This window comes from Arvicola amphibius, chromosome 13 (assembly GCF_903992535.2).
Source record: "Arvicola amphibius chromosome 13, mArvAmp1.2, whole genome shotgun sequence".
Lineage (NCBI taxonomy): Eukaryota > Metazoa > Chordata > Mammalia > Rodentia > Cricetidae > Arvicola > Arvicola amphibius.
The window spans coordinates 72,268,190-72,294,650 of NC_052059.1; the positions used below are offsets into that span (position 1 = coordinate 72,268,190).

Sequence of the window (26,461 nt, forward strand, 5' to 3'; positions counted from 1 at the left end):
GGTGTCCACTTCTGGCCTGCAGACATACAGACAGACAGAATACTGAGAATACTGTATAAATAATAAATGAACAAAAAATGTACTTTTATTTTGTCTGTATAAGTGTTTTGTTTTCATGTGTGTCTATGTCACAAGCATGTAAATACCTATGGGAGTCAGAAGAAGGCATTGGGTACACTGGAACTAGAATTATAAACGATTGTGAGCTACAATGTGGGTGTTCAAAATTGAACCTGGGTCCTCAGCAAGTGTTCTTAACAACTAAGCCATCTCTCCAGCCCCCATGGTGGTACCTTTTTTTTTTTTTACTTAATATACGGAGAATTTTAACAACTATATTTGAAGCAAAGAAAGATGGTCTCTTTAGAATCACTAATAAAAGATGAGAAGCCTTAGGGACTGAGCTAATTTGCTAATTTAAAGAGTTCAAATCAAAGAAAACCATGCATATTAACAGAAATCCATTATGAATCATTTATAACAAAAATGCTTGAGTTTATAAGAATCACTTTAATGACATGATGAGATTTGTAGTTAGAATTTTAGCATTTCTATCTTTAAAATTTTTAATATTCATGCATGCATATATTTTTGCATCAAATCCCCCCATTCCTGCCCTAGCTCACTACCACTTTTTGCCCTCACTCCATGTGCTCGCTCTCTCTCTCTCTCTCTCTCTCTCTTTCTCTCTCTCTCTCTCATCTATACAAGCAAGAGTATAGGACCATGTATCTGCTAGAGCATGAGCAGCCTCTCGAGCCAGCATCCCTAGAGAAAGCTGACTATTCCACTCCCAACAGCAATCAGTTGCCCTTGGGTCCTCAAATAGGGGTGGGGCTTCATGAGCCCTTCCCTTATCAGAACTATGATTTTGACAGGTTTGAGTGCCTGCTGGTCTTATTCACTCAGTAATAGCCATCATGAGTATTTGTGTACAACAGCCCTCTCATATCATGTAAATACTGTTCCTCAAACATCCCTGAGCCATGAGATAAGGTGTATGATATAGACGTCTCATTTTTAGCTCTGCATGTCACAGTATACTATTGTATGTTCGTTGCCTTAAATAACTGCACTCTGCTTCAAAAAGTAGCTTCTGTGATGAGAGCACAAAGTCCACTCTCAGTCTTTTTCTTTGTTTTGGGGAAGGAAAGGGATGCGGGGATAAGACAGTCTCATAGAACCTAAGCAGTTCTCAGATTTGCTCCTGATTCTCCTGCCTCCATCTCCCAGGTGTTGGAATTGCAGTCATAAACCACTATGCTCAGCCATAATTTTTAACATTTATCATTTTTAATGGTATTAAGCATGGTCATGTTTTAGTATAATTTATGGATGAATTATTTCAAGAAGTATAAAAATATTGATTACAACATCTGATAGCCGTTACTTGTTTCATCATGGATTTTAAACTCAGCTTTGCATATACATTATTCTCTGTTATCTCAGTTAGTCTTCAGCTACCTTAGGAAGCATGTTTTTATCCCTTTCCCATTTTTAGAGATGACAGAAGTAAGCTGTAGACAGGTTAGGTGATGCCAACATGGTGGCTTATGTCTATATTCCCAGAATTAAAGAGGTTCAGTGAGGCAGGAGCACTACTGTCAGTTTGAGGTCACCCTGTGTCCTGAAGTAAGTTCTAAGCCAGTCTGGGCTACAATTTTTTTGTGTAACAACAACAAAAAATTTTAGGGGAGAAAAGATTGAAATATCATGTGACATGTTAATACCACAACTAGTCAGGGGCAAGTATGATATGAAAACAGTCATCAAAGTGGGTGTTGTATTTCCCATGAAAACACTGTGCTAGCTCATTTTATTGACACTGAACTTTGGTTTTCCTGTAAAGAGCCAGCATTTGAGCTTCTGAGTTCCAATACACTCTTCACCCACTAATCTGGTCCACTCTATGTCTATTCCTCCTCTAGTAGAGTACAATGCTAAGGTTGTTAGCTTTTGAAGCCACCATCCACGGCAGAGTCCTGAATTATCTGTAACTGTCTCTGACTCACTCTGTCATTTCTGGTCTTACTTTTCAGTGGATGATTCAGGAGCCCCACAAAGCAGCAACATTCTTTGGATGCATTGGGATAGATAAATTTGGGGAGATCCTGAAGAGTAAAGCTGCTGAAGCACATGTGGATGCTCATTACTACGAGCAGAATGAGCAGCCAACCGGAACCTGCGCTGCATGCATCACTGGTGGCAACAGGTAAGCCATTTTCAGCCAGGAACACCCTACCCTCAAAGCTGTGTACACATTTACAAAACCCAGATTACAGTTGCTAATCATTTTTGATGTTCAGAAAACCTTTCTTCCTTGTTTTACCTTAATGTGTTTAAATTTTTTTACTATTTAAGAATGCCATACATGTATACAATATGGTTGATAAAATCCATTCCCATATTCTCCCAACACACAATTTCTGCCTCTCAACCTTCATGTGTTCTGTTTTATTGTTATAACAGGTGAAATCATACATGCATTTTCTCTTTATGTGCCTTGTTTTCTAAAGGTTGTTTGAGATGGGATTTCTCTGTGTAGCTCTGGCAATCCTGGAATCACTCTGTGGACCAGGCTGGCCTTGAACTCAGAGATTTGCCTGCCTCTGCATCCCGAGTGCTGGCATCAAAAGTGTGCACCACTACCACCCAGCCTTACACGTGATTTACAAGTTTAGATTTTCTTTTTAACTTTATGTATGTGAGTGTTTTGTCTGTGATTATATATGTGCACCATATGTGAACTTGCAACCCATACTGGTCAGAAGAGGGTGTCAGATCCCTTGGAAATGGAATTACAGTTGATTATAAATTACTGTGTGTGTAATGGGAATCAAAATTCTAGATCCTCTGTAGGTGTAACAAGTGCTCTTAACTGCTCAGCCTTCTCTCTAGCCCAGTGTTTTATGATATGTGTACTTAGCATGGTACACATGTGGGCACCAGAGGACAGCTTTGTGAAGCTTCTCTCCTGTGCCTTTATATGGTTTCCCATGATTAAACTCACATAATCAGATTTGCATCATCAGGTTTGCTCCATTAACCACTGGGCCACCTTTTGTATTTTTAAGTTTGTTTTCTGTTAGACCTTCTTTTAAATTCATAAGGTATATTGCAATGAAAGTTTGAGGTTATCTAAGATAGTCTCCTCCTTTTATAATTAGACTTAGGGAACGAAAATGTTTTCTTTGGGATTTTACATCTTATAATTTGCTGAACTCACTTTAGAAAAGAAAGAATTATCTTGTCAGCATAATCTGGTAACAAAATATCAAAATCTGCTTCTAGAAACATGTGTGCCACATAGCTTCCATTGATGCTAAACAACACCAGTCTTGCTAACACAAGACTGTGTTAACAACAGTCTTGCTAACACAGTCTTGCCATTCATTCGGCAGCCAAGCCAAGTGTCGTGGCTCATGCCTGTACAGTTGCAGCATTAGAGAGAGGCCTAAACAGGACACAGGTTTGCTATCCAGATTCTGTATGTGGAGTGGTAGTGGAGAAAAACACATACAAACATGGTTTTAGTACATTTCAGACGTCTTTCATTGTACAGATGCCGAGTGATTTCACACTATAGTAATATGAGCCCCTGGGGATGCTCTACAACAGACGCTTATTGGTACTACCATCCTTGAAATCAACAGAAAACAAAAGACACTCAGGAAAAGAGATGGGTCAAACAACCAGAGCAGGTCACAAGGCTGGAGAGTGACTAAACTTGACATTTTCCACTGTAAAATATGCTATATTAAAACAAAACAGAGAGGCCCAGATGGTGCATGCCACGGGTTGAGGGCTGCCTGCTGTCACTTTTCCAGTCAGACTCGGAAAGGACTAAAATGAGTAGCTTTTTATTTTGCATCTTGCAGTGAGCTGCTTTCAAATCCTTTTCAAAATCTTAGGTATGGAGCAGAAAAATTCAAGCACACCCCATGAAACTTTGAGCCCAATTCACAGTAGGAATGTCCCTCAGCCTGGGCCACAAAGCAGAAAAATTCATAGAGCTGGTGGCTAGTATTGTTAATCCCAGCCCTCCCGTCTCCCAACTTTACTGAGTAGAAAATTCTTCTGCATGTGAACATCTGATATATCTCTCAGGCCTGCCTTGCTTTGATTTTACTTGTTATTGTATTCCTGCAGTGTATGCTTCTAATATTATTAGCTCCACACCAGCAGGGCCTTCTTTGTTCTTTGCATGGGAAACACAAAATCACTGTCTTGTTAGAGTTTTATAGAATCCATTGAGTTTACCTACTTTAAATTTTGACTGACTACAAATTTTGCATTTCTTTGTATGTGGTTTGGTTTGTTTGATTTGAGACAGTCTGTAGATACAGCCCTGGCTAGCCTGGAATTTGCTACATAGACCAAACCAGTGTCAAACTCGAGTCTATACTTATACTCTGTCTCCCACAGTGTCCAGATTATAGGCATACCATGCATGGCTGTGTCCTCTCTACTTAGAAATATGTAATCTGTCCTCCATTCATTGTGCTGTTTTTCAATCCTGATCCATTCCTCTGTTGGTAAGGTTCTTTCAATTTAACATAAGTTAGAGTCATTTGGTCAAAAATGAACCCTAATTGAGAAAATGCTTCCCTCAGATGAACCTGTAGGCTTATCCATGGGGCATTTTCTTGACTAATGATTGGTGTGGGGGCACCCGGCCCACTGTGAAAGTACCACCCCTGGTCAGGTGGTCCTGAGTTGTACAGAAAGCTGACAAAGCAATCCATCAGACGCGTGCTAGAAACAGTGCTCCTCCATAGCCTCTGTATTAGCTCCTGCCCGGTCTTCCCTAAGTGTAAGTGGTGACCTGGAAGTGCAAGCCTCATAAACACGTTTTCCCCAGGTTGATCATGGTTATGGTGTTTATCACAACAAATAGAAAAAAGTTAGGACAATTCCCTTTCTTACCTTCTTTATTTTGACATCCAATTTGCCTCCAGCAGAATCGGTGCTGAGGATCAGTGTGGGCAGTAGTCATAAAATATCCTACAAAGAACTTTCAAGAATAATTAGGGAACAAAAGTGATTTTCAGACCTTTTCTTTAACATGTTGTTTGAGAGAGAGAGAGAGAGAGAGAGAGAGAACACGATTAGGAGAACTTGATCATCTTTAGGTCTCAGTTAATTAAATTGCTCATTATTATTATTAGTTTGGATTTGGATAGCTGGTTTATTCAGCCATCCATTATTCAAATGTCCTTAGAGCGTTGTCTCTTGCAGTTTTCCTAAAAGACATTTTATTCTTTCAGTGTGATTTTCCCAATAATGATAAATGGGTCAAGTTTTGCCTCTGACATCACAAAAACTAAAATAAAATTGCTAAGTTCTCTTTATAGACTAAATTACTATTTTAAAGAACAATTATTAGGTACTACAGATGTCAAGAACTCAACTTGTCTATGAGCGTAATGGCTCTAGTGACCCATGCTATTCATGCGATTGTGGCTGGGGTTGTGGCACAGTTGGTAGAGTGCCATACTGGTATGCACAGCCCTTGGGTTCCCTTCCCAGCGCTGCAGAAACATTATGTGACAAGCCATGCCTGTAACCCTACCACACAGGAGGTACAGACAGAGGATAAGAAGTTCAGCGCCACCCTCTGCGGGCATCCAGACTCAGCCTGGGATACATGAGACATAGTCTGGAATTTAAGAAACAGGATGTGAGAACTCTGAAATGGGCAGGGGGAGCTGGGGACACTGATTCATAATACAGAAGCTGTAATGTGATCAATAGGTAGATTTTTCTAGCACAGCTTCTAGTAAGTAAAACTTACAATTCAAATATAGTTTTGTGATTAAAATAAAAGTTAAAAAGAAAGTGTTTTAATGAAAACTCCCTACGTCATGATTATGTTTTTAATAAATGAGGGCTGAGTTCAACCCCTGGCACCAAACGAAAGGAATGGTACAGATTCTTTATGATTGATTTGTATTTGAGTATATTCTTGAGGCTCCTCATATATTCCTACTTTTACTTTACTATAAACAGACGTATCATTCAGAAATAAATTAATATGGATGAATGGTAAATTGTTTTGGAAGGGAAATTTTTTGTAGAGGAACTAAACATCTCAAAGTCATTTTTCTATAAGCCATAATTCTTACTCTTTTAATTTTTTAATAATGAAAAATGCCAAATAATTTTATAGACCTTAGTTCTGAATGATGAAGGATTTATATTTATGTGAATTGTAAATAATTTTTTATTTTATTAAACTTAATTATTGGTTTAAAACTAAGCAATTTCAGTGGCACTTACTGGCTAGATTTTACATCTAGTATGCTGGTTAAATTTTCCAGTTATAGAATGACTCTGCCCAGGAGTTTTTAGCTACAGTACCTGGTTCTTATTGATTCCAGTCCTTAAAATGTAATAGTTGCAAAACTTATTCCTCACAATAAATATGATCTATATTTATATGTATATTTTATAAAATTAATCCCATATTGGGCTATTAAAATATGAAATTAAATAGTCAATTATAGTCTGTTGGTCTTATTTTTATAAAGATATTTTTCTACTTTAAGAATGAAATTTTGGTTTTATATAGATTTCCTATTTCCGAATGGCCTAGTAGCCTATATCTTCACTGCATTTTGAACTGTATTAAGACATAAAAAGTTAACCTTATTTTGGAGTTAAAAAGAAATTCATATACCAGACTTTGAATTTTAGGTAATGCTTTGGTTGGTTATATTGTCTCTTGGCCTATAGGCGTCAGACACCTCCCACTCTCCACCATCCGGAAATCAGCTTCTAAAGAATTGTTTATTCCTGTATAACAACTTATTATAAATAAAATGCATTTTAAAACTTCTTGGGTTTTTAGGTCTCTTGTTGCAAACCTTGCTGCTGCTAATTGTTACAAAAAGGAAAAGCATCTTGATCTGGAGAAGAACTGGCTGCTGGTGGAGAAGGCCAGAGTGTACTACATAGCCGTAAGTGCTACTTCACATTTTGAACCACAGTCACATGACAGGTGATAGGTGTCAGCTAATGCATGCTCAAAAAAATGACAAAAAAGCGTTTTCCTGAAGATAATGTACCTACAGCAAGCGTGTGCTTAATTCACTGTTACAGTTACACAACAGAAATAATCTGCTGCTTTAGAGATATAAATAACTTCTCAGTCACACAAAATTCCATGCTATTAAATCAGTTTCATGAGATCTTTTGAAATAGTTTTACAAATGTATTTTTTTAGCAACTTATCAAATGATATGAACATTGTGGGAAACAGTAGTATACGTATGCACTATTAACTGTTTGAGCTTATTTGCCTAAAAAGAATCATAATTCCTATTTATTCCATAGTAACTATTATGACAACTTTTAATTTAACATGTCAGAAACATTGATTGTGACAAATCTCTTAAATCTGGAAATAGGGCAGCATATAATTTGAGTTCTCTGGCATATAAATAATTGGTTAAGAATTGACTTCTAAAGTGGAAGTACACTAAAGAATCTCTTGAATGGACTACCCCGCGATTACCTTGCTGTTACATAAATTGAACATGGCTGTTCAAACAGGAGTGTCTACCTGTCACCAAGTAGCAGGATCTCACTTCATACACAGTCGTATCGAACAGTTGCTGACGCTCTACCATCTGAGCTGTGTGAAGTAGCTGGGAGGGCAGGTGTGAAATCGATTATCCTGTAGATATGTGTTTATCGAGAATATAATCATTTGCTTCAGTCTCATGTTAATATCTCCTACAGCATGTTTATGTGCCTTGCTGTAGGCTTACAATATTGTTATTGATTCTCTGCATGCTGGTTCCTACCCTTTATAACTGTCACATAAATGCTTACATTGGGATTACATAATGGAAAGTCATACTACATCTTCAGCCATCATGTGAGAAAAACACTTCTAGAATTCAAGACTTTCTATCTTTATTATTTCATTTCTTAAAAGGGCTTATGTTTTAACAGTGTGTTTTTGTAGTGTTGTTATATTTGTTTGCAATGACATCTCACTAGGTAACACAGGCTAGCTGCAAACTCTTATGGTCTTTCTAATTCAGCCTCCCAGTTGCTTGGACGTTAAGTATGATTCACATCAGCATATCATTTAACTGCTATTTCAAGCCTTTAGGTGTATAAAATCATGATTTTCAAAATGTATGCACCCTAAAATTTAGCATAATACATGTGTATTACTTGACTATTAAACTATTCTATTTTAAAATGCTTAAAATGCTTAAACTGTACATTACAGTTGTCTGTGTATTTCAGAGTCTCACAAGAATTCTGTGTATCGAGTAGTGTCAAGTAGAACATGCACCTACTTGGAAGTGTGATTTGATGAGTGTACGAGTGTAGCATCATTATACAGTGGACTAGGTCTAGCTACTTTTAGTGCTGCAGAAGGATTGAAGACTCAACGTGTAAACAACTAATTACTTTGGTTTTTACAATGATGTTCTGATCCTCTCCAATTATATATTTGTTCGTGTTGAGGGGTGGGGTGTGTTTGCGTGTGCCTGTGCTCATGACTGCTACAGAGCCTGTGTGGGGGTTAGAAGACAATTTGCTGGAATCAGTTCTCTTCTTCCACTGTTTGCTCCGGGCATTCATCTCTGTTTGTGTGATTTGGTGGCAAGCACCTTTAACTGCCGAGCCATCTGTTTGGCCAACAGGCCATTCTTTTCATGATTATAGCATAACACATCTAGATAAACTTGGTACAAGTTATACAAAGGTATAGTTTATATTGTCTTACTTTGTAACACAAGGTAGACCTGAAATTCACTATTAGCCTTGAACTCAACGTGATCTTGCTCTAGTCTCCTAAGTACTGGGTTTACAGCTGGAAGCCACAGTGCCCAGCTACCAAGGCTGGCTTTGTACTGCTAATCTCCTGCCTCCATCGTGGAGGTAAGTGTGTACACCGTGCCCAGTTTGAAGACTCTTTTTATATACTTCAGATGCTGTACTTAAAATGTAGAGTTGAGTTTCTCTGATCCATCTATTATTTTGCATTGTTTATCTTTGCCCTGGAATCTATTGTCTACTATTAATCTAGCCAGTTCACTATTGGCATTTTAAAAAAGAATTATTGTTAGTTTTTTGTGCATGTGTAGATGAGTAGCTGTTTGAGCATGTGCTGTGTGTGGATTGGCTTCCATGGAGTCCAGGAAAGATGTTAGGATCAGGCAGAGTCCATGAACCATCTGATCTGGTACTGAGAACAGCAAACATTCTTATCTCCTGAGACAGCTCCTCAGCTCCACAGCTTTGGTTTGATTCTTAGCGCCGTAGTATACCTTTTCTTCTCTTTTCTTTTTGACTTACTTTAAAGTGAATTTCTTGTAGAAAAAAGCAATTGGGTCTTATTTTGATCCAACCTGACATTGTCTGCCTTTTTAATAGGAATCTGTATACCATTTCTATATGTAATTATTGATATAATTGACCTAGTTTGTCTTTGTATTTATCCTCTCTGTTGCTTATTCTTTTCTGTCCTTTTGTGTTGATTTAGTATTTTTATCTCCTTTGTGTTCTTTCTCTTTTCTCTCTCTCACTGTGCATGTGTGCATGTGTCCCTTCTCTCCCTCCTTGGGTCCCTGCTTTAGAGTTTAATGGCACACATCTTTCCCTCTTCTTGCTTGTTTTCAAAGTAGATGTGACTTCTCTTAGAGTATGAATACCTTGAGACATTATATTTTCATTTTATCCCTGTAGTCTTCTAGTCCTTATGCAGCCAGCGTTACATTTTAATTTTGTTGTAATTTTAATTGTCTTGTTTTTAAATAGATTTGTTAATATGTAATACACAAAACATAAAGCATGCATGTATTCCAGTGATTGCCATTCTGTTGTTCTTCATCCGTTTCCTAGAGTTGGCCTTCCATCTGGCTTCACTTCTTTTTGGCCTCTGGGCATTCTTTGACAATTCTTGTATATTGGACATATTGGTCATAAATGCTTTCAGGTTTGAAAACATCTTTGTTTTATATTTAGTTGTGAGTAGTATTTTTACCACACATAGCTTTGGCTTGTCAAGTTTATTTTTCTTTCATTCTCTGAAAGCCATTGCCCACTCTCTTCTTCCTTGACTTGTTTTTGATGAGATATCTGTCATCCTTTCTTTGGTTGCTCCTTATTCAGCATCTCCCAACTCCCCCTTCCTCTTGGTACTTCTCATTTATTACTGGTTTTCATTGGTTTTATGATGGTATTCTAGTATATCCTTCATGTGTCTTGGCTTGAAGTTTGCTCAGTGTCCTTGAACTTCAGCATTAGATTTGTTTCCTGTCTGTTTTTTTTTTTTTTTTTTTTTTTTTCAGCTGTTGGTTCTTCAGATTTCTTTTATCCTACCTTGACACATTGGACAGTATTTCACAGTTCACTGCCATTCTTTCTTTCTTTAAATTCTTTTTCTCTCTTTGTCTTTTATTTTAGCTACTTAGTTGTGTGGTACCTGCCAGTTCAATAGTGTTTTCTTCTGTGCTATCTAACATCTCATTAATTTGTCTAGTGTATTTTAAATCTCAGTGTTGCTTTCATATCTGAAAACTGAGTTGAGATTTGTGCTTATTGCCTGTCTTTACATCACTTTTAGGAGATGTAAAGCATGGGTTCTCAATCTGTGGGTCATGACCTTTTTAAGGGTTGAATATCAGATATCCTGTGTTTCAGATATTTACATTATAACTGATGATTATAACAAAATTGCATTTATAAATTAGCAACAAATATAATTTTATTGTTGGGGTCACTACAGCATGAGGAACGGTATTAAAGGGTCACAGCATTAGGAAGGTTGAGAACCACTCATAATAAGTACAGTTTGAATAATTTTCATGGCATTCTCCGTTAACTTTAACACCTCACCCAAGGCTGGTGACCTCTGGAGACCGGACTAACCAGCTTGCCTACCTCCCAGACCCACAGCTGGACCTTGGGATGACTCACCCTAGCATCTTCCACATCTAGGACCTGCTGCTGCTGGTGAAGGGACTGGTCCTGTGGAAGATCTCCAGAGAGGTTCTGGTTAGGATTCTGTGATGATGGTGTAGCAGAAGCCAGATGCCTTGAACCAGACCAGCGACTCACTGCAGTGAACATTTGCCAATAAAACTGATGCCTCCATTACCACCAGGATGAATGAAGAGGTGCTGAGGAGACAGGAAAGAAAAAGAAGCAAAGAGATTTTTCTGTCATTGCAGTTTTAGTTTGGTTTGGGGGGGCTTATTGTTGTTTTTGCTTTTGTTTGCTTGCTTCCTTTGATTTGTTTCCTTTTGTTGCGGGCAGGGGTTGCGAGGTAGGGATAATGGTGAGGATATGTGGGGACTGGGAAGTGAGCAGAATTTGGGTGCATGATGTAGAACTCCCAAAGAGTCATTTAAAAAGTTAAATTTAAAAAATGAAGTGATACCAAGTATGAGGTGTGTGGAGTGTGGACAGTGTGGTGTGTGTGTCACCTTGTCTGCTCCACGTGCCCCATCAGCAGAATGTGGTTGGTGCCAGTGTGGTGTGTGTGTCACCTTGTCTGCTCCACGTGCCCCATCAGCAGGATGTGGTTGGTGCTCATTCACCGTCACCCAGGACATTGTTGGCCTCTTCTTCGTGCATCCATTTCTCTTGGTGATTAATGTCTTTTTAATGTTGGGCTACACTGACTTCTTAATATATTACTTTGTATCCCCTTGGGAAAAACAAACTTTATCACATATGTCATTTCTAGGGCACTTTGAGTGCTGGCTTTACCCCACATTAATAGTAGTTGTGTTTGTCTGTTTGATATTCACCTAATAATTGTTATCTGTCTATAGTGGAAACACCCCTCCCCTCTGAATGCCTTTTGTGTTTCTGTAAATCTCCTTGAGATTTATTCTGGGATACAGTTATTTATAGCAAATACTGTACTTTGGAATCTTATTCTTAGATTTTTTTAGGTCAGTCCATAATAGTACTTACTTATGACATTAGTTCCTGACCAGTGACAATTTTGTCCCTTAGGGATGTTTGGTAACATCTGAGGACAGCTTTTTGCTTGTGGTGACCAGATGGTTCCTATGATAGAAACAGAACAGGGCAAGTTTCTTACCATCGTATGACCATGAGACAAGATGCCACATAGAAAATATTACCTTTTAAAGTACCAGTAAATCTATCATTAAGAGCTGGAGAGATGACTCGGTGGTTACAAGCACTGGCTTCTCTTCCAGAGGTCCTGAGTTTAACTCCCAGCAACCACATGGCTTACAGCCATCTATAACTATAGTCCCAAAGCATCAGATACTCTCTTCTGTTTCATAGACAATCATGCAGACAAAGCACTTGAACACAAGCAGTTTTAAAAAGAAAAAGAAAACTTTAGGTCTGGAAATATAGGTTATTGCTAGAGCACATTGATTTACAACATAAAGATGTAGGTTCAATTCCCACAGCCCCTAGGGGATTTCCACAGAGCCCTCTTCCTAGTTCCATATTTCTCTATGAAGTCTTTGATACTTTCTGGTTTGTCAACTATAACATCTCTGGTGTCTCAGACTGCTCATTCTCTCTCTCTCTCTCTCTCTCTCTCTCTCTCTCTCTCTCTCTCTCTCTCCCTCCCTCCCTCCCTCCCTCCCTCCCTCCCTCCCTCTCTTTCTCTCTTTCTCTCTCTCTCTCTTTGGTGGTGGTGGTGGTTGGCATCAGGTTGTGATAGTTTGAAGGTAATTGGCCCCCATAAGTTCATAGGAAGTGGAACTATTCAGAGATGTGGCTTTGTTGGAGTAAATATGGGCTTGTTAGAGGAAGTGTGTCACTAAGGGATGGTCTTTGAAGTCTCTTATGCTAAAACTACACCCAATGACACAATTTACTTTCTGTTGCCTGTGGATCAAGGTATAGAACTCTCAGCTCCTTCTCCAGCACCATGTCTGCCTACATGCCTCCATGTCTAGCCATAATGATAATGGACTAAACCTCTGAAATTATAAGCCACCACAATTAAATGTTTTCCTTATAAGAGTTGCTGTGGTCATGGTGTGTCTTCACATCAATAGAAACCCTAACTATGACAGAAGTTGAGGGTATTTGGTTGTTCTTTGTTTTTTGTTTTTTTTTTTTTATTTTGTTTTGGTGGTGATGGTGGTGGTGGTAGTGCTAGTGGTATTTTCTTTAACATAGTTTTCATAGCTGAACCTGTTTCCAATTTGTTTGAGACACAGAGTCCCCTACAAGTAACTCCCTTGAATGTACCTTGTGTCCTTTCTCCCTTCAAGCATTGCAGACTATACAGTCTCGTCACAGAGTAAAATTCGACAGTTGTGGGTTACCCTACTTTACCTTCTTTCATTACGGTCTAATTGATTTTAAGATGTGAGTGTAAATCTTTATTGGTTGGAAATAGAGGTTCCCAATTTTTCTCTTTTTAGGTGATTCTTCTTATCCTGCAAGATTACCTAAATAATTTTTCTTTGGATTTAATCTGTAATAACTGCATCATGTTTTATCTCTATGCTCATTCTGTACTGACTTCTCCCAGAACATGGTGCTCATTCAGCTGCAGATTTAGTTTTCTATTAATTCTTTCCTTGTCCCCAATTTTCTTTCCTTTTTCCTTTATATGTGAGAGTGTCATAAAATTATAAAACAGCCATTAGTATATATATTAGGCATGATGGAAATAGAACTCAAGTTTGTGTCAAGAAAATGGCCTTTGTTTTATATTGATATTTATTCAATCTCTGAAACACTGTCAAAATATTCTAGCTCCTATAAAATATCTGTATAATTTTAAAATAAATCCGAGAGCTCTTTACTAAGATATAATTGTTCATATATGCTTAATTACTAATGTAATGATTTTGTAATATTTCTCTTTAATTCTACTGTGGTATAGTATGGTTTTATGTATAACCTATGTATTATTTCTAATAAATTATTTTTCTTGAGAAATTTCCAAGTTTAAAATCTATTTAAAAAAAACTATGGACTGGGGAGATGTCTCAGTACTTAAAGACACTTCAGATGCAGACCCACAACCAGACAGTAGGCAGAGTTCCAGGGGTCAGGGACACCACAAGAAAACTCCCAGAATCAACTGACTGGGGCTCACAGGGGCTCTCAGAGACTGGACCAGAAACCAGGGGTTCTGCATGGACTGACCTAGCCACTCTGGATATATGTTAGAGTTGTGTAGCGTAGTTCTTTTGTGGGGCTTCTAGCAGTGGGAAAGTGGGCTGTCTCTGACTCTTTTACTAGTTTTTGGGACCCTAATCCCCATACTGAGTTGCCTCAATATATGGGGAGGTGCTTAGTCTTACTGCAAATTGATACACCATGTTTTGTTGAAACTTATGGGAAACTGGCCCTTTTCTGAACAGAAATGGAAGAGAAGTGGATTCAGGGGTATGAACAGGGTGGGTGGGCTCAGAGGAGAGAGAAAGAAAGGAAAACTGCAGCTAAGATATAAATTAAATAAATAAATAAATTTATATTTACAACAAAAAGAAACTTGGAGGTGGAGAGACTTATGTTCTTCTTATGACTCAGGTTTAGTTCCCAGTGCCTACATAGCAGCTCATAACTGTCTTTCACTGGGATTTGGTGCCTCCAGGAGCATAGCATGCATTTGTACCTACAGGCAAAAGATTCATACATACCCATTAAATCATAATCTTTAATAGAAAAGAACTTATCATATCTCATGCTTAGCTTTTTTGTGGGGAGAGGTTTATACTTTAGGGACAGTCAAGGACAGTAGTGAGTATTTATCCTTAAGTTACTCAGAGACTGAAGCAGGAGATTCATGAGTTCAAGACTAGGCTGGACAACATAGAGGCACCATAATTAAGTAGGCTGATGGTTGGTAGGTTGTTTGGTTGGTTTTTGGTCTGGTAACCATGCTGGCAGTCCTGGAACTTGCTCTGTAGACCAGTTTGGCCTTAGAGCTCTGCCTGCCTCTGTCTCCCGAGTGCTGGGATTAAAGGGGTGCATCACTACCTCCCAGTTTGTTGTTGTTGTTGTTTTAAAGAAAAATCTTTGCTTTTAAAAAGATATTTGTGACCAAATGGTAGTGGCTCATGCCTTTAATCCTAGTGTTTAGGAGGCATAGGCAGGCCGATCTCTGAGGTCAAGGACAGCCTGATCTACAGAGTGAGTTCCAGGACAACGAGGACTAAGAAAAAATCCCCAACTCATAAAAAGAAGGAAAGAAAGAAAGAAAGAAAGAAAGAAAGAAAGAAAGAAAGAAAGAAAGAAAGAAAGAAAGAAAGAAGAGGAGGAGGAGGAGGAGGAGGAGAAGAAGAAGAAGAAGAAGAAGAAGAAGAAGAAGAAGAAGAAGAAGAAGAAGAAGAAGAAGAAGAAGCAGAATAAAAGGTATTTATGGTAGCTAGATATGTGACCGTTGGTAGAATGCTTGTGTGTCTGACACACATAGTTGTACTCAGCTTGCAGGTAGAGTTGAGAGTATCAGAAAGTCAATCAACTTGGGGAAGAGAGAATTTATTTCAACTTACAACATTTAAGTCCGTCACTGAGGGAAGCCAGGGTAGGAACATGGAGACAGAAACTGATGCTCTTCACATATTTAGTAAGATGTTCTTCACAGCTTACTCAGCCTGCTTTATTATATCACCCAGGACCACCAGCCCAGTGAGCTATTCCCACCCCAAGTCAGTCAGGGCATAATAATAGGTATAAATCCCAGGTCCTTGAACCTGAGAAGCAAGTGACATACCACTAAATGTGATTAAATACATTGATTAGCAATCCTGGAGCATTACTGAGATGGAATGATAAATTGTGTACAAAAAAAAATAAAAAATTAGTGTAAGGATTCACATTTAAAATATTGTTTGTAGTAATTTGGTCTGGTGACATTGGTTAAAAAGTTAGAATGTGTATGTAATGAAATGGAGAATTGCTGTTTTTAAAGACTTTCCTTTTGGCAGTATATCCTATAAGATGCACTTCAATTGATGCATGATTATAAACATAGCCATCATCTTGGTTATGTCCCAGCTGAAGATATGTTACCTGGTACTCTTTCTGTTATGAAAGGTTTGAGGCAGTAGCTTTGGAAGCAGATAGATCTGTCTTGTCATAATTAAGAGTAACTGAAAAATGTAAAAAGATAAAAATAACATAAATATGATTTAATATATGTTTGGTATTTGCTTCCCCTTCTCTTCAAAATCTAGCAAAGCTTTACTAATTTATAGACTCTTATTTGAATTCATTGCTTTAACCTTATTAGATCATAGAAAAGGTTTTAATACCACCTTTTGAAGATTAAACTCATAATAATATACTTTGGCAGGGAAGGTGAACTGATGGATCTTTTTAAAAAATTTAAGATATCCTGTGAATGATAATTGATTAAATAATAGGTCATACTTTTCTATAAAATATTTAAAAAGAATCCAAAGTGCCTCTTGAAATCTAGTAATTAATCTTTGTAATATTCATCTGAGATTCTGAGAGAAGTGGGGCAGTTGAACTCCACCGACCTTTCATCCCAAATGGCAGTTTTTTCACATTTGTGTGTTAAAATTTTCCATTGTCTTGGTCAGGTTGATGTTTTCTATGTAGAGATTTAGCCCTGATTTTTTTTTCCACTCTAGTTTTTTGAGTGTCCTATTCTGCCTCCTTGACCTTATTAGTCTTTTACTGGTTGTGTTAAGATTTTGTCTGAAAATGTCCTTGCAGGTCACCTTAAGGTGTACTATATATAAAATTTAGAAGAATAAGTCGGGTATAAAATTGTGTGTCTGTAATCCTTGGCCTCTGTAATCTGCGATATGCTGGTTAATTTTTTATTAAGTTTATACAAGCTAGAATAAACTAGTAGGAGGGAATTTGCCAGCCGATTTGCCGAAGGGCAGTCAGTAGAACAGTTTTGATTAATGATTGATTTGGGAGAGTCCAGCCTACTGTGGGCAGTACTAGCTTTGAGAGGGATTCCTGGGTTGTATAGCAAACAAGCTAAATGAGCAATGAGAATACATCTCTAAGTAGCATTTTCCTGTGACCTTTGCTTCAGTTCCTGCTTCTAGGTTTCTCCTTGGGTTCCTGCCCTGACTTTCCTCAGTGGTGGAGGTATATCAACCTAGATAAACCCTTTCCTCCTCCTCAAGTTTTTGGTCATATTCTTCATCACAGCAATAGAAAGCAAACTAAGTAGGGGGAGGAGGTGGCAGCACACATCTTCAGTCCCAGCACTTGGGAAGCAGAGGCAGGCGAATTTCTCAGTGTTCGAGGCAAGCCTGGTCTACAGAGTGAATTCCAGGACAGCTAACCTTCTCAGGGTTTCAAGAGGCCAACCTGGGCAGTGTGGCATTCCATGTATCTATTTATTCACTTTTTTTCCAAAATAAAAAATAAATGAAATGTGAATGAATAGATAAGCAATAAAATGAAATAGATGAGGTTGTTTCATTTAGAGTTTTTGTTGTTAATGTATTATTTGACAGTACAAACGAATCTGCCATACAGGGGTTTAGAAATTTACATGTCTAATTAGCATCTCTGTAAGTAATGGCTCAAACTATGAAGTGTAAAATGAATGTAACATAGTAGATAATGGACGGGGGAGAGGGTTTAAGTATTTCTCTACTTAATCGCAAGGTCTCACTGTGTCGTCCAGGTTCCCTCAAAATTGCAGCAACTCTCCAGCCTCCCCAATGCTGGGATTGTAGGTGTGTACCGTCACATTCAAGCTCTCCAGTCTCAGCCTCCCCAGTGCTGGGATGGTAGGCATATGCCATCACATACAGTTATTGGTTTTTTTTTTTAATTTTCATAGTTTCCCAAGAATATTTTTGGCAAGTAAAATACCCCATGCCCCCAAGTATGACCTTGAACTTTGTATCCTTTTGCCTCTACCTCCCACCTGCTTGCATTGCATGCTTGACCAGTTTAGGATATGCTGGGACCCAAACCAAAGGCTTCATGCATACAAGATAAGTACTCTACCAACTGAGGTACAGACACAGCCCCTCAGCAACTTGAATTCTGTCCTTACCATTTTCATAGAGAAATGCCTTGTGATCTCTTCACTAGATACAGATTTTCAGGTTAGATAAAATTTTGATGCCTATGATTTTTCAAAAACTACTGTTTTTGACAACTATCAAAAGTAAAATTGGCTACTGCAAAGGAAAGGAAATCTTTGCTAATATCAATGTCAATGTTCAATTAACAGGATAATCTATTTACCTAATTAAAACAAGCAAGTTTTCTTGGCTGTAAAAGCTTACAATCTAAATGTAGGTTCTAGGTTTATGGCATTATAATGAAGGCTTAGAATTTCATGTGAGGTTGGAAATCATGCTGTGTAGTGGTCTCATTTCTAAGAGTTAGTTACACAGAAGGCCCCACAGTAATTAGTAAATCATCGACTCAGATACCCTTGCTTCCATTTAATTTCAGTATTTCGGATCAGCAAGCAATAGCTTGAGAAAACCAATTGTTTGTTAAATATCTGTAATAAATATGATCAAGAGAGAAGATGTATAAACTTGACAAGAGTGTTTATTTTATGGATTAGTTGTTTGTCTTTGTAAATGTATATAAATTGAACAAAAAATACCACTAAATATTGGCAGGCTGTATTCCACCATATTTACTGAGCATATTATAAAATTTTTATAGTTCAGTATGATTTAATCAATAACTTCTGTTGTCTCTGTCTTCCAGACAAATGGAATTCAATCAATTTTAACAGCTTTATTGCAGTATCTATGTACCATCGTATTCACCCATTTAATATACACAATTCAGTGGATGTTAGTGTATTTATAGAATTCTGAAACCATCATGCTAATCTAATTTCAGAACATTTATACCATCACTAAAAGAAATATAGTGTCCATTAGCAATGCTCCTGAGTTCCATCTTGTGCTCGCTTGCTTCTCTCATTATAGTTCCAGTAGTATCTGAGTGTCGCACTACAAATAATGCCTTGTTCCTAGTCAGACAACTGGAGAATGTTTGTCCTTGTGGTTGATAGATACAATGGAGTGATGTGGATGCTTTGGTCCTTTTCTTGCCTAGTTCTCTACTGCAGGTTTTCCAGAGAAGATCCTTTAGCTGGTATTCAAATTTATTTCTTTTTTATATAATGCATGTTTTAGAGATCATTTATCTTCTGACTTGTGTAAAAATGTGATAAATGGAGTATTGTTTTTTGCTGTGGTTGTTGCTGTTGGTTTAGTTGGTAAAGTAGGGTGGAAGAAATGTGAACAGTCTTCTCCTTCCAATCCTAAATGTGGAAGACATGTTTTTACATACATATATACATACGTATGTATATATCCCTTTGGTCCTTCTCACAACAACTTGATTTTCTCATCTGTGTAGAAAGGTGTCTTTTGATTCCAACCAAGCTCCTGAGTGCACCATGGTGGTTCATTGTTTGGCCTTTCCTTATAGTTCTTTAAAGCTCCAGACTCTTAGAAACGATCTCTTTTTCTCTAATATTGTTCTGCTCCCACTAAGAATATTAGGATATTCTAAATTGTTGAAAATTTATAAAAGACAATGCTACTTTTCCAACTTTTGCTCCTCTTGTTTTGGGTCCAGACTCTAAGGTGAGCACTTCTGAAGGTGTGGTATGCCATTGGTCACTTTTCAAGACTTCATCTTAAAAGTATTTACTTCTGTTTTAATTGATTCTGTGAAGAATTTAGCTTAAGTTTTGTTATGGTGAAATGGTATGTCAGAAATAGGAATTCAATATCAAAGAGAACACCCCGCGCTGGATTTTAGTTGGGTTTGCCATTGTGACACATGTGAAATGAAGTCAACACCACCAGGTAGTGTACCTGGTAAGCCCCACATGTGCTTTTCCTTTGCATGGCTTCTATGTTTACTGTGTCTTTAAATTGAAATTTTTAATAAACTGAATATAAAAATTTAAATATCTTTATCTGTAAACATCAACTAGTATTTCTCAGGTATTTTGATATGGTTTTGTAGTAATCATCAGCATTTTCTGAATTTTGAGTTTTGTTTCTAAAACTGATGGGTTTCCTTTGTTAAGTCATCAAATAATTTGTGTAAAAGTATATTAAAGTGTCGGATCAGACTCAATAATAAAACGATGTGGCTTTATTTTCAGCAATAAGCAGATTCTTAATAATCAAATGTCTTTAATTCATTTACTTTTTAAAAACCATGTACACATTTTGATGCCTGAGTACAATCAGTGACTAATGCTTCATTCTCTCTGTCAAGTTTTCTTTTATTCCAGTCTGTCAAGGGTAGTGATAGCGATGATTTTATAGGAGACTAGTATTTTCACTTCTTCAGATGAGCTGAATTGAGACTGTACTTTGTAGGAAGTTTGTTACACAGTATGTAGACACTGGTAAGAATCAGTATGTCCACTGGCTTATTAGTTTCACAGATGCTTCCATAATGCTTACTGCACTCTTGGGTATATTAAATTACCATATCCTGACAGCAGTCCTGAAACATGCCAGTCTTATAAAGCCAGGCTTCAGTGAACCATGACTGACATGCCATGTTAATTTCCATAATCATCATTATTGGGGATGGTAGTATTTCTAAGGCATGAAAACTCTTAATAAATCTACTCAGAAAAAAAAACAGAAACAACAAAAAACAAACAAACAAAAAAGCCAGAACATTAAATTACCGTATCATAGGGTTTCTAATCATGAGGCCCGGATTTCTTCATTCCCACTTGAATTATCTCACAAATATTGATAAGCATCTTTTACTCTTTTCATGGGTTATTAAATATTTACTTACGTGTACAGTATGCCAAAACACAATATTTTGAATGTTCTGTGTTCTCAGTATGTTTTCATTCATGCTGTGAATGCAAACCTCTTACCATCTCATATAGCATATTTACATATACAAATGATTTTGCCGTAAGTAGAAAAGACACAGCTGACAGATACATAGGTTAATTTGCTTTCTTAAATTGCAGCAAACTGTTCTATGATTCTTTTGTGTGTTTAGGGCTATTTTGTAGAGAAAGAAATCATCAAGCAACATTTTAAGGATATTGGTCTTTTGTATCTGATCCTCCATAAACTTATATGCATCAGAATAAAATATTTCTTTATAAATTCTTACCTTTAGATTATTAATAATAGAAAGAATGCATTTTTTTTTACTCCTGGAGCCCCCTCCCCCAACACAGCTTTTAGATTGTAGATAAACTTCCCAGCTCAGTAATTAACTGAGCTCAGTCGTTGCACCCTGTACCATGTGATTTTTCCAGTGGAATACATTATTAGAGCACTTACACAGCCAGTCTAGATGCAGCAGCCCAGGCGGCAACAGCAGTGCCATTTTTCACAAAGAAAATGTTGAACAGGAGCCAAATGTTTGGTGGCAGTCTGTTGCTAGGAAATCAAGGTCCTGAGGCGATTAATGACAAAGCAAGCAATAACAAGAAGGCAGAATTACAGATTTAAAAGAGAAAAAAGTGGTTGGTGTTATAATTACCCAAAGAAATCCGCACTCATTAAATTGGCTGTTTTTATGATTGACTTTAATTGGAGGTTAGCTCAGATATTTAGCTCCTTTCCCACCCCTTTAAACACACACAGGCACATAATCTGTAGAACTGCAGACTTGTTTTTCCAAGCATTGAGAGGAGCTTGCCCTGTAATTTGATCCCCACTGACAGATGCATTTTCTATGCTGCCATTTTGAATTAACCTATTGTAGAACAATTTTCTTCAGCCCTGTTGAATAAAACATCCAGTCTGATTACCTCCGATGGATTTGATAGAGTAAAAGAATGTACTTTTCATTGAAGTAGATTGTTTGCTGGGACTCTACTGATTTTGAACTCTGCCAATAAGCACAATCATTTGTAATAAATTTTCAAAGAAATTTCCGATGAAAAGGTAATGAGAGTAACCCTTTTATAATTTAATGTTTTGGATCCTGCAGTAAAATAATATTATTTTTATAAGGCAGTGTTTTATTTCTAGTATGCTTCATGTGAGTTCATGACAAAATTCTCTTAAATTTAATATTTAGGAATATAATATTGAATTTTATGCTCTGAAAATGACCATTCCCCCACCCAAAAAAAAAGTACTTCAGTTTTTAGGTTCAGCATAATTCAAAGCACTCCACTGCAAGAAATAGTTTTGGTACATTTTATGCTTAGCCATAGAGATTTTTAAATTGGTACATTTCAGTCTTTGTAATATTATACTAGAAATTCTTTATTTAGATTTTCTAGCATTTGATAAAGCACATTATTAAAGCATCAATCAGTTCCAGGTGCAACACCAAAGGAAGATCCAGACCTTGTTTACTTATGAGAAGCCTGAAAATAAAGTTCCACGGTAGCATTGCTCTCCAGGTTTCCTATCCAACCCTGGAACAGAAGAGCCAAGCACATTCTGTCTGACAATGCACATGCTGCTAATCAGACGCCAATGCCAAGCTGTCTGCTTTGTTAAATACTCAGCTTCCTAGAGGCAGGAAGACAGCTGCTATCAGGATGATGAAATTTGGTAGTTCAATCTAGTTTTGCTACCCTTGGGCTACCGAGATATTGTTAATTTAGAACACCCCAATTGGTACACTTTAGGGAGTGTTTTTTAAAGAGTTTGTAATTAAAATGATAAAACATCATTATTACGTTGAAGACCTTCTGTAAGTTTTACATTTGGCAGATACCTACTGAGATAACCCCAGCATGTAATTTACAATGATGTAATGGGTGTAATTGCATTGTGGGAAAAAAAAGAGAAAGAAGAGAGGGAGAGAACTATAGGAGATGGATGCTTCCATTAGAATAGTTTTCAGATTTGCTTCTCTTTTATTTAAATCTACTTTATCCTAAAATTGCATACCAATAATTGAATGTAGTCGCTGTAAACCTTAAGATACCATCTGGTTTATTTTGGTTTTGTTTTGTAAATAGATACCAGCCTAGATACTACCACCAGGGGGAGAAACTAAAAACTTTAAAGTCCTCTGACGATTTTAATACTTGGTGCAAGATTATACCTCTTAGATGCATGTAGTTAATCACGTCACCCAAATGATTCTGCCTTTGGGACATGACTCTGAAATTTCATGTGACGCTCATAAACTTAACACACTCCTAAATGTAAATAAAGTGACAATTGTGTACTCTGTTGATTTGTGGAAGGTATGGAAGCAGGCAACATGAATGCTACTCTTTCCCCTCTGTCACTCTAGCTGAGGAACCACCTTCTGATACTCACTGCTCTGGACGTGTGAAATTGACTGCTGCTCCCGTAATGTATCTGTCAGCAACTAATGACCACAAACGTGACAGAACCAAGTTGAGTACTTGTTTAAGATAGCTCCCTATTTTCTGTCACTATAGCATTGTTTCTTTTTTTAATATTCCTTCTAGAAACCAATAATAATTTAATCCCAGATTTTTTAAAAGCAAAGTTTGTATATTTTTATCTTGGAAAAGTAGCTACAAAAGCCAGTTGCATGATGTTGGGACCCAACTCTGCTGCTCATGAACAGCATCACTGATATCATCGTGCATGGTATGGAAGAGCACTGAAGAAGAGCTGATTAAGGAATTTATACAGCTTACATTTGGTCTAGGACAATACTTTTATACATTATAAACCCTAATGGCTAGTTACTTCTTTAAGCAGTAATTTTCCTCATCCTACTGTGTTATAGATGTATCTTGTAGTTTTAGGTTTTATTCATCACAGTTATTGTTTTTTCTTTTGTATTCATTTCCAATATTAAAAGGACAAATGAGGGAAAGTGTTAAACTCCGAAAGGCAGCTCTTGGCACAAGAGCACCGTTCTATATGTGGCTTCATGAGTAGACAGATACTTTTCTAGAGCTCCTAGACATGTAGTGCTGGAACATCACAAGGAACTGAGATTTGATGTCTGCATCTCATGATAGCCTGTATATGGTATTGAATGGATCTAATTACGCTTCAAATGCATGACACAGTCTCACTCGGGAATAGCAGAAAGGGAACTGCCTTGATTAACAGAAAAAAATGACATTTGAACTAGAAAAAAAATGCTAACAGAAAAGGGAATATACAGTATATAAACACTGTATTCTAATTAGTAAATGTGTTTCTCATTGGCTTAGGAGTTAGTAACATTTTTTAAATTTTTACTTTATTGGTGTTTTGCCTGTATGTATTTCTGTGTGAAGGTGTTGGATCCTAGAGTTAGAGACAGTTGTTAGAGATGCCTTGTGGGTGGTGGGAACTGAACCCCATCCCTCCTCTGGAGGAAGAGTCAGTGCTCTTAACCTCAGAGCCACCTCTCCAGCCTCAGGAGTTAGTAATTCTTAAGCTGCTCTGGGTATGTACTGGGGCTAACCAATGTAGTAAATGAATGATGGATGCTGTCAAAAAAGTGACCTGTCTATCTCAGACGTATCTGTGAGTGGGTTAGCCGGAATGAGCTATGAACCCATGTTTCAGTTAGTGTGTAAAAGATAAGTGAGCATAGGAAAACTTATATAAGTGCCTGCTCAAGAATCTTCTAAAAAGTCGTCACCTTGGGAACATATACTAATAAATTCTGGGCATAAAGTTTCGTGGGTTTCATATGTAATATAAGTTCTGAATTCATAAACTTCCATGTGGGCAGACGTGTGGTTAAATGTTCAGAGAAGTTATTTTACCTCTATCCTATATGAAGGTAATATCTGGTTAGTCCCCTTTGCTCAGTCTGTCTGTAGGATGGACTTAATTCTATTTTTATTCACATACTAAGCACGTAGTCTGTTCTTATCCCATGTTTTTGTGGGACATAAAATGAAGGTATCTTTAGTGGAGGCAGCTTCATTTGAATGCACTTGGAGTATGTCTCTTAACCTTGGGCTTAGTGATATGCTGTGGGATAATGCTCTCATAAATGGTAAAGATTTGTCACTCATATTGGTTTAATAAAATGCTGACTGGCCAGTAGATAGGTAGGAAATATAGGCGGGGCAACCAGACTAGGAGAATTCTGGGAAGAAGAAAGGCAGAAAGTCAGTCATCAGCCAGTAAACTACACACCGAACCCCCACTTATATTTTAAAACAGCTTTGCCACTTTCTGACGCTGGTACTGTGTCATCCTTCAACACATCCCCCCCCCCCCCAAAAAAAAATTCAGGATTGAACTCTAATGTATTCTTGACCAGCTCTCTACTTCTAAGCCTTATTTCCAACCCTAATCTCCACCTTTATTGTTATTCCCAATTTCATAGGGCGTGAAGAGAAAAGGTAGTTCAGAAATGATATAAACTGGAGGGTGACTATTTCAGCATTTGACTGCTCTGGACTCCTGTTCCTTTTATTTCTCTTTCATACTTGCATTTGTGAGGTCTCCTTTCATGGTGTGCAGCGCAGTACTTCACAAGGTGACTTAGCAGTGGCTCTGAGTAGCGTTAGTTAGAAATTCTGTTGGCTGTGTGCAAGCAAACACTGCCCATTAATTAGCAACCCAACATAGAATCATCTGCTGATGACAAAATTACCAAAATGGATCATCCATAAGTGTTTATACTGCAAACAGTGCATCAAAATGTTATAATCTCATTTCATTAAGAAATTTACATACACACCAGATTTTAGAGTGCTCATTCATGATGAATATCTACTTCCACACTGTTTGTGTTTGGAAACATTCAATAGCCAGTCTTGAATTTAAAAATTTAATTGAATGCTTAAAGAATTACAAGTGTTCCTTTCCGTAGCTCTAACGCTAACCAAAGTGCTTTTCTAAACTGTTAAGAATGGACTGAAGATTCTGCTGAGGGCTTTAGATACTTATCTCCCTAATTGAGCCATCATTTGTTGACATGAGGGAAACCATGTGACCTGCCTTAATGCATTTCTCAGTAACAGCAGGAGGCTAGAATGTGGTTCATCCAAGAGTAAAACCAGCAACAACAGTATCATCAGGCGTGGGAAAATAACATTAGTTGTACAGTAGACATTATAGATGACTTTTTTCTTCAATTATGTAAGTCTGACATTTTAATCACTTAAGTAGTTCATCTAATAAGTATTTACTGGTGCTTACAGATGCTGAGTATTTTAAGGCAATTGTTGACTTGTCAAATTGATTGATGCAAGAGTAGCAGATGGTGGTAAAATTAAAATTGGTATCAATCATTAAAGTAATGAAGTACTCTTTCTTAAAGGCTTTTAAGTAGAAAGGGGAGTATGATGAGAACTATGCTGGATACATTAATCTGCCCTTGATGTCTTAAACTAAAGGTAAAAAAGATTATTAATTACAGGAGAATTGATTAGGAATTAGGTATCACTTCAGTGTTTACTAAGATAAACATGAGAGAGTAGAAAAGAGGTGTTTCTATGTGCTGAGTAAAACAAATTGGAAGTTCTCTTGTTAGTTGACTCGGAGATAATAGCTTCTGTACTAAATCCAGAGGCAGAAATGATCATTTGTATATGTAGTTTGAGTTTGGCTACAGGAAGAAGAATGCTAACAACAGCTATGTGATGCTTGAAATG

At 37.3% G+C, this 26,461-nt stretch overlaps 1 protein-coding gene across 2 annotated transcripts in view; it reads left to right on the plus strand.

Annotated features, from left to right (window-relative positions):
- The window catches only part of Adk (adenosine kinase), a 387,740-nt gene that overhangs the window by 174,649 nt on the left and 186,630 nt on the right, over positions 1–26,461 (plus strand). For both annotated transcript variants that reach the window (XM_038309653.1, XM_038309654.2), the window contains exons 5-6: positions 2,040–2,212; positions 6,851–6,959. In XM_038309653.1, coding sequence (XP_038165581.1) covers positions 2,040–2,212; positions 6,851–6,959 — 282 coding nt within the window. The remainder of the gene's footprint in view (positions 1–2,039; positions 2,213–6,850; positions 6,960–26,461) is intronic.